The sequence below is a fragment of the Leiobunum rupestre genome, chromosome 3, assembly GCF_980474605.1.
Source record: "Leiobunum rupestre chromosome 3, qqLeiRupe1.1.hap1, whole genome shotgun sequence".
In the NCBI taxonomy this organism is placed as follows: Eukaryota; Metazoa; Arthropoda; class Arachnida; order Opiliones; family Sclerosomatidae; genus Leiobunum; species Leiobunum rupestre.
In genome coordinates this window covers 43,733,897-43,745,667 of record NC_143386.1, presented here as the reverse complement: position 1 = coordinate 43,745,667, position 11,771 = coordinate 43,733,897, and the positions used below count along the sequence as shown (strand labels likewise).

Below are 11,771 nucleotides of genomic sequence, written 5' to 3'. Positions count from 1 at the left end.
TATGGGGAAAACCGAAGGAAAGTAAACTATTAACTTGGTTTCAAATTATTAAGCACACGTTGAACAAGGGTTGTAATTAATAAAGCATTTTGCGTGGGGTGCTACTTATACAAAAGATAATATAAAAATATTTTTATCGGATATTATTATATTTAAAACTAAAATGAAACTTGTGCGATTTAAAAAAATGTTTTGACAACTAACTAATAATTAGTTGTTTTATGTACTAGCGCTTATAACAGAAAAAACAGCAACGTGTGGTAAATTTTACGCATTTTTGAAGTAAAACTTCAACCACGGTTTCATATTGTTAATTTTAATATAACTGTCATTTTAAAAACAGTACGAATATTAATTTTTACAGTCGCTACTGTTTTCTTCAAAATACAGCAAAAAGCTGTAAATTTTACGACAAACTGCTGTTAACCCACTTCAACTGCACCTTGCTGTAAATTATAAACCGTATTTACTGTTTTTTTCAACAGTAAGTTTTGAGTGTGTACTTGGAATGAATAACGGCTTCGATTCCCCGCCGTTGTGGCGGAACATAGTAGGCGGAGCTTATAAGCCTTTGTTTGTCACTGAATTTGACGTCATTTAAGGCGGTATAAGCGTTCTAGCCCCTCCCACAATGTTCCGCCACAAAATACCACAGGGGATATGGGGAGATACTCATTCCAAGTAGCGTTATGGATTTCTGTTTAAACTTATATTTCTCAATTTAACAGATTTAATAATAATAATAATAATAATCAGCTAGGCTAATACCCAAGGCACCACCTTAGGCCTAAGTCATCAAGCGACTTTTGAAGCCTTTAATTCAGGTGGCCGGGTTACAATGCGTAGGAGGGTGGTGGCAAGCCCCGCAAGCCACGCGAGCCAACAGCTCCCTACACTAACTATTACCGTTAACCTCAACAAGTTTTTATGGAAGGGGAAACCGAAGAGCTCGGGGGAGATTTCTAATGCCCAATAGACGCTTCAATAAAACATCTTCAAGGGAATCGCCAAGAAGTAATATTTCCGAGCAAAAATTTAAAGGAGTTGTAGGGGTGAGTTGAGAAGTATGCTTGTTTTATTCCCATTTTCCTACGATGAGTTAAAAGAGCCCCAGAGAGCTTCAAAGTGTGGCTTACTAGCCCCTGGAAGTAGGCTGCAACAAGCGCAAAACCAAGCAGCAAGGAAATGCGAACATTCAGGTTTGGGTTCGTGTGATAGGTACAAAAGTACTTTGTAAACAAATTGAGGTAACTAGCGTAAAAAAGTAAACTTAAAGGGATCCCTCACTCACAACAGGGGAAGGCATAGGGATCACAAAAAACTGGTTTTGAAACACACTGAAAGTCTGGATTTTATGTTACCCCTCTGCCTCCCCCTGTTGCGAGTGATGGATCCCTTTAAACAAAGTCGTGATGGCCCACGCATTCGCAAATTCATCGTACCCCTGAAATCGCATTTCCCTGCTACTTGGTTTGGCCATGGGCCAAATAATGATAAATCCAGGACATGACTCTATGCGAAAAACCCGTCCAATAGCGCTAACACCCGACCACTATTGCCCCCTATTGGGAAAAACGCGCGATCGCGGACCTACGTCATTTTGGGGGCATATTTTTTAGGGGCAGTTTTCAAAAATAATACACGTGGTCGGAATATTTATTCACAGTTATCATATATAGTGTGGTTATAAATGTAAGTACTTATTTTTATACTTACTAAATTCGTAATTAGTATAATATATATCATTATATGATATTAAACATATTCTTTCCTAGAATAGTTAAAATTAATCTAAAACTGAGGGGCCAATATGGCATAATTTTTGAATAATAACCGCCACTTATTTCCGAATTCCGATTTAGTCAACACAAGATGGCGTTCCGGAAACCGGAAATTTCTGCTTGATTTTGCTCCCATTTTTTTTTATTTGCTCCTTTTCCTCACCTACTAAAATGGCCGCCTGTTACTTTTGGTGGACGACTGATTTAGTACGTGTGAAGGTACCAGAGTCATGTCCTGGATTTATCATTATTTGGCCCATGGTTTGGCGCTTATTGGAGTCTACTTCAAGGGGCTAGTAGGCCACACTTTGAAGCTTTCTGGCGCACTTTTCACTCATCGTAGGAAAATGGGAAAAAAAGGCATACTTCTCAACTCACCCCCTACAACTCCTTAAAAATTTTGCATTACCTTTTGAAACACCCTGTATAGTGCTTGTTGAAATAATGGAAACTTTTCACCTTTACAGTATGCAACAAGTGTTTCCTTTTAACCAGTTAGCTTTTTATTGACATATTACGGCTTAGCAAAAACACGACGTTCTGTTTCCATGCGAAAAGTTTTCATTATTTCAACAAGCACCAAATTAACAGTGACTTGTAGGTCCAGGCTCTCGGAAATATTACTTCTGTGCAATTTCCTGGAAGATGTTTTATTAAAGTGCCTATTTAGTGAGCTTCAAATTTCAACCTTGGGGTAGCTCCCATTGCATCTTTCTTCGTTAATCTGGTCTTCACCGAAAAGTAACTAAAATCCATTTCTTAATATTGTCCAAACAGTTAATCCCTCTTTATTTTAACCGCCCCCACAGGGAAGAGGAATTCCACTGCCTAGCCAGTTCAGACCAATAATTTCCCCTCCTTACTATTCCTTCATGCTGCGTCATTGATGACGTAGGGATGCAAACTATGTTATACAAATGTATTTGGAAAATTATAGATTGAAATGTGATTTGTGAAATTCTGGGTGTGGGGGAATTATGAAATCTAGCAGGGTATCAGTTAAATTCGAAGTTTCAACGCGAAATGACTCATATGAATGGTTACCGAGAGCATCTGTAGTCAGTATGTGGATTGGGGATTAAGGAAGTAAGATTTACCTTTAAAGTTAAAGAAGTACTCCTTAAAGGGCCACAGAATCGTTTGAATTTTGAAAGTGGGGCTACAGAATTGCTTGTTTTCGAAAGAGATAATTTATGCGGCGTCACTTGGTGGAAGGGGAGGAGCTATCTGAATTTAGGACAAGATTTTTCAAATTATCTTTATAATATGTCAACCCTAATTAATATTTTGTTGATTAAATTAATTGATTGTTGTGAGTTGTGACCGATAATTATGACGACGCCAAAAAGCAAGAATAGAACTAACGCGGGGTGAAATTTTAAAAAGGAATATTCCTGTATTTATGAATAGTTTTAAAACCCTAACTTTTAAACTTATTTTCTTTTGTTTAAAACAAAAATTTTCATAAACATAACTACGACCCCAATATTTCGACAAAATTCAAAAACACCGCCAATAGAGTGTTGTCGTCTGAAACCCTGCGACGTCACCATTGTAATTTGCCTATTGATAAAAAACGGTAACTGTCATGGCGGCCACTATTAACACTACAGCTGTGACGTTACAAGTTTTCAAAATCGTATCAGACGACAACACTCTATTCTCACCCCTTATTAGCGTATTTATGTTTTATGAACCTTGTTCTCACCCTATGTCATAGAAAACCAATCGGCGATTATCTGCGCCATCTATCTAATCTATTTTTAATAATTTTCGTATAGGTGCGTGATGGCCTATGATGGTGAAGTTTTTGTTGCAGTTTGTGTTACGTATTAACTAAATTTACGAATACGTCGAAATATAAATATACTTGAGATTTTACGCTAATATAATTGATAAACAATGAATTCTTCTTCCTCTTTTTCATCAGACTCGGATGAATCTATCATGAATTCTTCTTCTTCAAGTGACACTTGTAACAGTGATAACCTTGCCGCTTCCGACGATGAAAATTCGTCGGAAGCTCAAGAGATAGAGTGCAACCCAATAGTAGATGAAAAGATGGGTGCATTTCTGTCATCCACACCTCCCGTAATAGAAAAAATTCTAATAAACATGAAAGCCCAAGATTTGAACCAATGCGCTAGAGTCTGCAAAATGTGGTCCCATATTGCTCAGATAATTAAGAAAAAACGTCGCTCACCACTTTTAGTGTTCCAGGTTTGCTAAAACTGGTATATACAATTTATGATATTGACTATATGAATTTACCAACTTAAGGTTTCAATCAATGACAAACGCCATTCACGTCACATCACAACGGTAGACAGACAATTTGACCCTGAGACTCATAAGGAATACGTATGCAAAAGACCACTGGAGCTCCTGTTTCGATTTAGCCACGCTCTGAGAAATTCTAGCATAGAACCACATTTAGGAATCTTATTCACATGCAAATTTTTGTTTGATAATAATGACAAATCCTTGAGAAAAAGAATTACCGATGGTATTTATTCTTTTCACTCCAAATTAGAAAATGTTACTTAACTTCATTTAATTTATTATAGAAGTGAAGTGGATAACCAAATATCTGCCAAAACAAAGTTCATTCATTTGCCTCGCAACGCAAGGAGTCATTGGAACTCCCATTTCAAGAATTTGGCCTTACGAAGTAGAGAAATCCGCTGCAATATCTGGGGTCTTTTTCCCTAAGAACCTACCTGGGATTAAATTCCATCATTTTGAAATGCCACTTCGTGTTAAACAAAAACGATCATCGGATGGCAAAGCGCAAGCCAAAAGTGCACTTACGAACGAAGAAGTTTACGAGTAAAAATCAATTGTTCATCACAAATATAATCTCAAATCATAATACAATTTATTTTACAGAATTACCAAAATACCACTGGACACTAAAATAAAGTGTCTTCTACTTTTGGTCAGCGAATTTCCACAAGGCTACATCCGATCTTTAACCAGAGGGGTTATTGATTTTTTGTTAAAAAAGAACAATTACCATGTAGCTTTTGGCGGTGGTGTAGCGGATGTTGTAGACTACAAACAAGCTGAAAACAACAGAACAAAATTTTGCGCTGTGGGAACCGCCATAGCTATTTCTGGAGACATTGAAGCTGCTTCGGTCATTGTACCGCCTGAAATTCAAACTGAAAGACACGTTCTTGAGAAGTTGCAAGAGTTAAAGAATGGGATAACCTTCAAGCAAAAAACCTTGGGATTTTTATTTGCCTGTTGCGCCAGAGGTTCAGAGATTTTTGGTGAACCGAATGTAGAGTCAAATTGTTTTAGACGCGTATTCCCCGGTGTTAAATTAGTAGGCATGTTTGGTAATGGAGAGTTTGGGATAGATTATCTTCCTAACAAAAAAATAACCCCTACGTCCGCAACAAAAAGAGATGTCTCATACACTCATTGTTTCACATCAGTCTTTGTAATATTAACATGGAATGAAAGTTAAATTTGTCAATTTTTTTATTGCTCTTGTTAATACTAAAGACATTTGTAAAAAAAAAAAATAACAAGCAACATATTCCAAGAAAAATCTAATAAACATCAGAAGTTTCTCCCCCCAAAATCGAAATATTTTCCTTGTTTCCAAATTTTCTGGGAGATTCTTTCTACTTTAAGGCACTTTATCTAATGTCTTTAACACTTAAAAAGAGCCGCATAGGTTAAGAAGTTAAAAAACATTCAACAAAAGATATCGGAAGACTAAGAACTAAAGTCTAGTTGTTAACCAACTTTTCCCGTATCAGAAAAAGGTCACGCTTCTAGATAGCCAAATGTTTCCATGGTTTTGATATTTTAGGCCATTTTTCGAAATGAAAATAGACAATACGTAAAAAGGGCAAGAGTTTTTGCACTGAGTTTGATACCAGTTTGGTATACAGCCTTAGATAACACAAAGACTTTCTTTGCGTAAAAAATTTAATTTTGTTTTAAGATGCTATTATTAGAGCTAAGATACACCCAAACTGCAATCTTGGGTAAAATATTTACCGAAGATCATTAGAAAATAATAAAACCAATATTAGAAAATCTAGGTTTGAGCCATTGAATTAGGAATAGTACCACTAGAATTACAGTTTCAACCTTCCTTCCTCGAAACAAATTTCTAAAAATTGAGAACTCTTATCATTTGTCAGTGGTGCCATCCGCTGTTAGCGGCGGGAACTATATTCTATGAAAAACAATTTTTTCAATATTCCACTTTGAAATTGATAAATGGCGCCACGGTATAATGATAGAATTGACGGCATGGTGTGGGGTATCGAAATTTCAGAATGTTTCGCGAAACCACGACTCTAGCGGTACTATTCCCAATTCTATGGTTTGAACATAATAATTTACAAACTAGTTACATATTTCTTTAAACCTATAATATTTTCTTGACTAAGTATTTAAATATCTATACATTAGAATTTTAAACTAAATTTACTATATATTTCAATAATAACACTCTAAATCATCTTTTCATTTGTTATTAGAACTGGCTTTTTGTATTTGACTACTACGTTACTATACAGCTATGGCTATCACGTTTTTTGTTAATTTTTATACACTCTTTAAAAAGACCCCTTTAAGTATATAATCCACATACCACCTTTGGTATATACGTAAAAAAAGTATTGTGACTTTTTAAAGTCCCCCGTTCCTACAACCTTTTAAAAGTATTAACAAGTCCTACTAAAGTCCACCATCAAAGGATTCTGATTTGGGAGGGCTAACAGAGTTTTTCCATCTCGAAGTGGATGGCCCAGGTACAGGATAAGTTGCGGGATCAAAATATTTGATGGGTTCCTGAAAGAAGAACATCGTTTTAGTATTTAATGGAATGCGGAACTTACAAACAATAATTTACCGCTCGTAATATGTTTTGAGCTTGCGCCTGATCCAAAAACGTATCAGGCTGAACAGGAAGCATTTTGCACAACGGATTGTTGGCACAGTCCAATAAAAACTGCCTTGAGTAACAGATCCTCGATTCATTTTGAGATTTCGGGACTCCCATCGAGTACTCCAGCTCTGGTGACGATTTTGATCGACTTCTTAACTGCCTATCTTGACTAGAAACATCTTCTTTGGAAGAAGAGTCCCCTGAATTAGTTTTCTGAGAGAAATTAGCCCTGCGATTTTTAGCTGCTGAAGAAGCTGGGTCTGTGATCTCCTCAGTCTTTACAGGAAAAGAATAAAATGAGGAATGGAGATAAGATGAACAACTCGGCCACCTGAATTAATGGCTTTAAGTCGCATAAGGTGGTGCCTTGGGTATTAGCCTAGCTGGTTAATATTATTATTAACAATGAAAAATACTTACTCTCATTAAATCTTCAGGTTTACTATTTGGAAAAATTGGCTGCCTAACAATCGTGACACTAGCACCATCTTAAAAATAAAAGGAATTTAAATTCTGAATTAAATATTAGGGGCGTGCGAGTCCTGTTTATTAGGTTTCAGTCTTGGAACATATAACTTGCGAGCCTTCAGAGTCCAATTTTGCAATACTCATTCGAGTCTGGATTTTAACTCTTTCAAGGCCAATTAGAATCTTTATTTTCTAAGAGTCTTATTCGATCCCTAAATTTTATACTAACCATTTAAAATCAGAAAAAAATATTTTAAAAAATTATTAAATTTGTGGCTAATTTAAAATTTCCAATTGATCATTTAAAAAATACAAAAATTCTCGAAAACCCGACTGACTCAAATTCGAGTACTCACACAGCCCTGTTAAATATTACGAGCGTCAAAATATTACTTTGATTTTGGCCAACTGTGTTTGGCAAATTTTGAAATGAAAATTTTGACCCTGTTATCGATGTTGATCTTCTTAACTCAGCATTTTGCATCGATTGGAAGCTCACCTAAAATCACAACGCATATAATATTAAAACAGTCAAAGCTAACTAGGCTTACTCTGTTTTGGGCCACGTTTTCTTCATCGGGGCTACTTTCTCCCGCTTTAACCGTACGTTCTTCCTCACTGGAACTAGTTGCTGCAAGACCATTTGACCCGCTACCATTCGACCCACTACTATTTCCTCTATTAAGAGCAGCAGCTTTAACTTCAGATCCTCTTGAATAAATGTTACTCGGATATTGTTCGTTTAGCGCAACAAAATTTTGGTGAGTTTGTTTTAATCCAAGAGTGGAGCTGGAAGCCTTTATTAAAGTTGCTGTTAGAGCAATTTCTTGTTCTCTTTGCTTAAAATGGAAATTATGAACTTAGACAAAAATAAATGGAATAAATTTATTTAAAATAAACCTTTTTTTCTAACTCTGCCTCCCCAGCAAAAAATTCTTCCAAAACTAATTTTGCTTTCTGAAAATATTGAAAAATTAAATGAGATTTATACCAAAGTTTAAAACCAAATTTTAAGCTTTAGACTACAAAACTGGCAATAATAGCGTTTTCCATTTAAACCCCTCCAAGAGTGACCCGTTTGGTTTCCCACGCCATTGCTCTAGATCAGAGGTGCTCGGAGGACCAATCTAATTGCACCCAATGAAATACAAATTTTTAAGAGAGCGGCGTATCGTCTGCTATCTTCCGAAACTCAAGCATAAGTATATGAAGTACGTATTCCATTACGGGGAAGATCGGATCAATTCGTGAGGGAGCAACAGAAAACGTAAATCCGTCTCGGAGCTGCTCCTTTTTCCCAAATGGAAAACATTTCATTTTTCAGGGCGATCAGAGAGCGCTCGGAGCAGACCAATGGAAAACACTAATAAAAAACTATTTTATAAGTTAATACTTACATTAACAACCTCGGCTTTAGTTCCTGATATTTTCAACACATCCATGCCAACATTTACAGTATAAGAATATTCTCCAATCGTGGTATCACTCATGCTGTGACTGTGAACGAGAAGTTTCTTTTTGTTTTCTTGAGATGAGATTGGTCGTCCAGCTAGCTCTGTAGTGTTCGTCACTAGAGAGCTACTAGCCGTTCCTTGGTAGAGAGCATTCGAGGTGTTATGCTGAAATCTGTTACTGCCTAAACTTTCTTCCGAAGCAGTGCTGTTTAAACTCGTAGACGAATCACTGGCCACCAAACCTGCGATACCCATTTCAGGCATTTCCTGCAAATGAAAACCCTCAAATCAGATAAAAACTCTCACAAAGTGTAGGTAATATGATCATGTACCCTAATTGGAGATGCATTTCTCCTAATAGTATCCTCAATTAAGAGTTTGGCTGAACTAAAGTATGAAATAAGTAAATTTAAAATACAAAATGTCCAAGGCTTGGAAATTTCATGACATACTCTATATTTTCTGCTTGAGGTCCAATTATTTGAACCAGTCTGTCTCTTGTTCCGGGTCCAACTGCAACAATTGAAAAATTAAATTATATTATTAGAACTGATATAAAATTAAAAGTGTCACTAAGAAGTTATGTTTAATAAAATACTTCAGCCAAAAGCAACTCATATTGCCTTTGACTAACTTTTTCCATAATTTTTTTAAGTCAAATTAACTCTTCTTAAAATCAATCATGCAATCCTTTTAATACAATTTAAAGAATGTAAGGCACACAGTTATGCTTAGTTTGTTCAAAACAAGTATTGTTATGCAACGCAAAAAGCTAATTTCTACAGGTTACTCAAGACATTTTTAGGGGAATTTCTTCGGGCAACTACTGCAAAATCACTCTAGTAATTAAAGTTTAACATCTAACACAGCCAGGTTGTAGGTAGTTAGGGAAGAGTTATCGAGGGATTGAGAGGGAATAGTAGGGCATGCCAAAGAAAACCTCTCTGAAACATGGTGTAAGAAAGAGACACCTCTTTGGAATGAAATGACGGTATCGCTGAGCTCTTCTATCATGTGAACTCGTCGGCCCTTGATTCCCATCACTGACAAAGTCAACCAACAATGGGTATATAATGATAAATAGGTAAAAGGAAGAAGAGAAATCTAAAGTATCCCTTACAACGGAGATAATTTCCCAAACAAAATCACTTCCCCTAATATTATTCTCAACCCTATCATATCTTAAATACTTGCCTTTTCCAGAATCGGAATTGCGGATAACAACTTCATCTTTCAAAAAATTCTTCCCGGGAATTCTAAATAAATAACATAAATTTGATTAATCATCAGACAAATAGCAGAGTACACATCAAACAAAACTGATGAAAAATATAACAAGTAAAAACTAATAAAGAGTAAACCAAGTTTAGTGAGCTGAATGAAATGAGGAAAAGAAGCCTAGTCGAGCTAAGAAAAAGGTGAACCTAAGCATAGCTGAAGAGAGAATCAAGGCATAGATTCGCAACTTAAAAAAAAGGAGTAATTTCTGAATTAATAATGTTAGGTTCGCATTATTGTATAAGGCAATTCAGCTTTTGTCAATCCTTTCTAATTTGTATCAAGAATAAGAAAAGGTTTGGAGCGGAATACTGCACACTGGGATACGCCAATGCAAGCACTTAGGTACCACAAAGGTTCAAACTGTCAAAGCTAAGCTGAGAAAAGGAATAAAACTATAATTACTTAGTAGGATGAGGAAATTTTCCAGAATTTTTCAAAACCTCCCCAGGTGAGAGAGTAATTTGAGAGCTAGAATGGCTGAGAACATGTGTCGGTGATAATATCGGTGTTTGATTTGGATTAAATGTTGCGGGTAAGGTGGCGGAAGTCATGAGGCCAGATGCAGTACCAAAATATCCTGTATTAGGCTATGAAATTTTTTAAAAATTATCAACATTTTAAAGAGATGTAATCTTTTAAAAAACGATTACCATGTTGCTAATATCTGAAAGCTTTTGTTTATAGTAAGTCTCCAGCATCATATCATTTTTCCAACCTTTAGCTCTAAGTTCAATGACTTCCAACAAGTGAGTTCGAGCATGTAGCCCTAAAAGTTCCGATCTGGATGCGTTCCTAAGTGTTTCAAAGTATCGATCCAATTGTTCTAACACATTAAATAAGATTAATTCACTTTTGTTTTTTTCTTTTAATTCTTGGCTCAGATTCTAAATTTGTACCTTTGTATTTTTCTTCTAATTGTTGACCCCAAAACTTTAGCTGACTACATAGTTTAACAACCGCAGCATTAGTGTTTTTATCATAATTCCCATTTGTTATTGTTAAGTTTAAAGCTGCCAATTCTTTAATTATATCATCAGGAACTATAATTAAAATGTATTAATAAAAGTACACAACAAGCGTATTTAGAGATTCAAATCATTCATTAGCCCATACCAAGTGATTTCTTAATCGTAACACTTTCGAAAGTGGAAGAAGTAGGGGAAATTTTCTCAATCGTAGTTTCAGAAACCGATGCCTTTAAGGGTCTTGGTCGATCTGGCTTTCGGGCATTCCGAACACTCCCAGCTTTACTTGTTGTTACAATAGTGGCCATTATTAGAATAAGGCTGAGGTCAGGGTATCTGGCTGTAAAATAATGATTTTTTTACATTTAAAAACAGTTAATAATTCAGTACAAATTTATTAAAGTTTTCCAATGGCATCTCTAACAATCTAGCTGCATATTAATAAGAAATAATAACAACTTTAAAGTAAGTCAGCAAGATGAATTTGTAAACGAGGTTAATGGCCTAGGGCTTAGCCATTTACTTTTTGAATATACAGTTATACAAATGCAATGTAGGAGGACAACTAAAAAATTAGGTAATAAGCCTAAGCTTTTGAAGCCTAGATAGAAGCCAAGGCTGGTTAATAGAACTAGACTTAGAGATGTCACTACGATTATTGCTGATTGATAATGCAATAGTATATCAATCAAATGTAACAGTCGTTTAAAATTTATGATTATATTTAAATAAAACGTAATAAGAAAACACAATTACCCGAGCGTAATCGCCGTTTTCAAACCAGTCAATTTTAGCCCGCTCTTCCCTGTCCTCGCCTGCTATGCTGTAACTGGAAGTGAAAAAAATGGGCAGATAAACGCAAAATGTATTTTCAGTAATAGATAGCTACGTCATATTTATTCTTTAA

The 11,771-nt window shown here is 35.7% G+C and overlaps 2 protein-coding genes across 3 annotated transcripts; one reads left to right on the top strand and one right to left on the bottom strand.

Annotated features, from left to right (window-relative positions):
* The first annotated feature begins 3,593 nt into the window (after positions 1-3,593).
* LOC149951859 (F-box only protein 22-like) lies at positions 3,594-5,364 on the top strand. The gene is made up of 5 exons (XM_090168310.1): positions 3,594-3,610; positions 3,712-4,001; positions 4,062-4,287; positions 4,349-4,610; positions 4,671-5,364. The coding sequence occupies exons 2-5, from the start codon at positions 3,729-3,731 to the stop codon at positions 5,254-5,256; spliced, it is 1,347 nt and encodes a 448-aa protein (XP_090024436.1). The 5' UTR covers positions 3,594-3,610; positions 3,712-3,728; the 3' UTR covers positions 5,257-5,364.
* mxt (Eukaryotic translation initiation factor mextil) lies at positions 5,253-11,706 on the bottom strand. 2 transcript variants are annotated; one of them, XM_090168308.1, is made up of 16 exons: positions 11,621-11,706; positions 11,013-11,204; positions 10,796-10,939; positions 10,550-10,722; positions 10,302-10,486; positions 9,813-9,874; positions 9,590-9,661; positions 9,071-9,131; positions 8,951-9,005; positions 8,562-8,885; positions 8,065-8,121; positions 7,716-8,003; positions 7,558-7,663; positions 7,117-7,184; positions 6,661-6,972; positions 5,253-6,599 (listed from the first exon to the last, which is right to left on the bottom strand). In XM_090168308.1, exons 2-16 carry the CDS (start codon positions 11,170-11,172, stop codon positions 6,486-6,488), a joined length of 2,181 nt encoding a protein of 726 aa, XP_090024434.1. In that variant the 5' UTR covers positions 11,173-11,204; positions 11,621-11,706; the 3' UTR covers positions 5,253-6,485. The 2 variants fall into 2 exon arrangements, with proteins under 2 accessions (XP_090024434.1, XP_090024435.1); XM_090168309.1 differs by lacking the exon at positions 9,590-9,661.
* Between the last annotated feature and the right edge of the window lie 65 nt (positions 11,707-11,771).

Bases quoted from the DNA above. Each gene is read 5' to 3' on its own strand.
- LOC149951859 (XM_090168310.1), top strand. From the start codon at position 3,729: ATGAATTCTTCTTCTTCAAGTGACACTTGTAACAGTGATAACCTTGCC. The intron at 4,002-4,061 runs GTTTGCTAAAAC...TACCAACTTAAG, and splicing joins CACCACTTTTAGTGTTCCAG to GTTTCAATCAATGACAAACG. The intron at 4,611-4,670 runs GTAAAAATCAAT...TTTATTTTACAG, and splicing joins ACGAACGAAGAAGTTTACGA to AATTACCAAAATACCACTGG.
- mxt (XM_090168308.1), bottom strand. From the start codon at position 11,172: ATGGCCACTATTGTAACAACAAGTAAAGCTGGGAGTGTTCGGAATGCC. The intron at 10,723-10,795 runs GTACAAATTTAG...TTAATGTGTTAG, and splicing joins ATTAGAAGAAAAATACAAAG to AACAATTGGATCGATACTTT. The intron at 9,875-10,301 runs GTAATTATAGTT...TTATTTATTTAG, and splicing joins AAATTTCCTCATCCTACTAA to AATTCCCGGGAAGAATTTTT.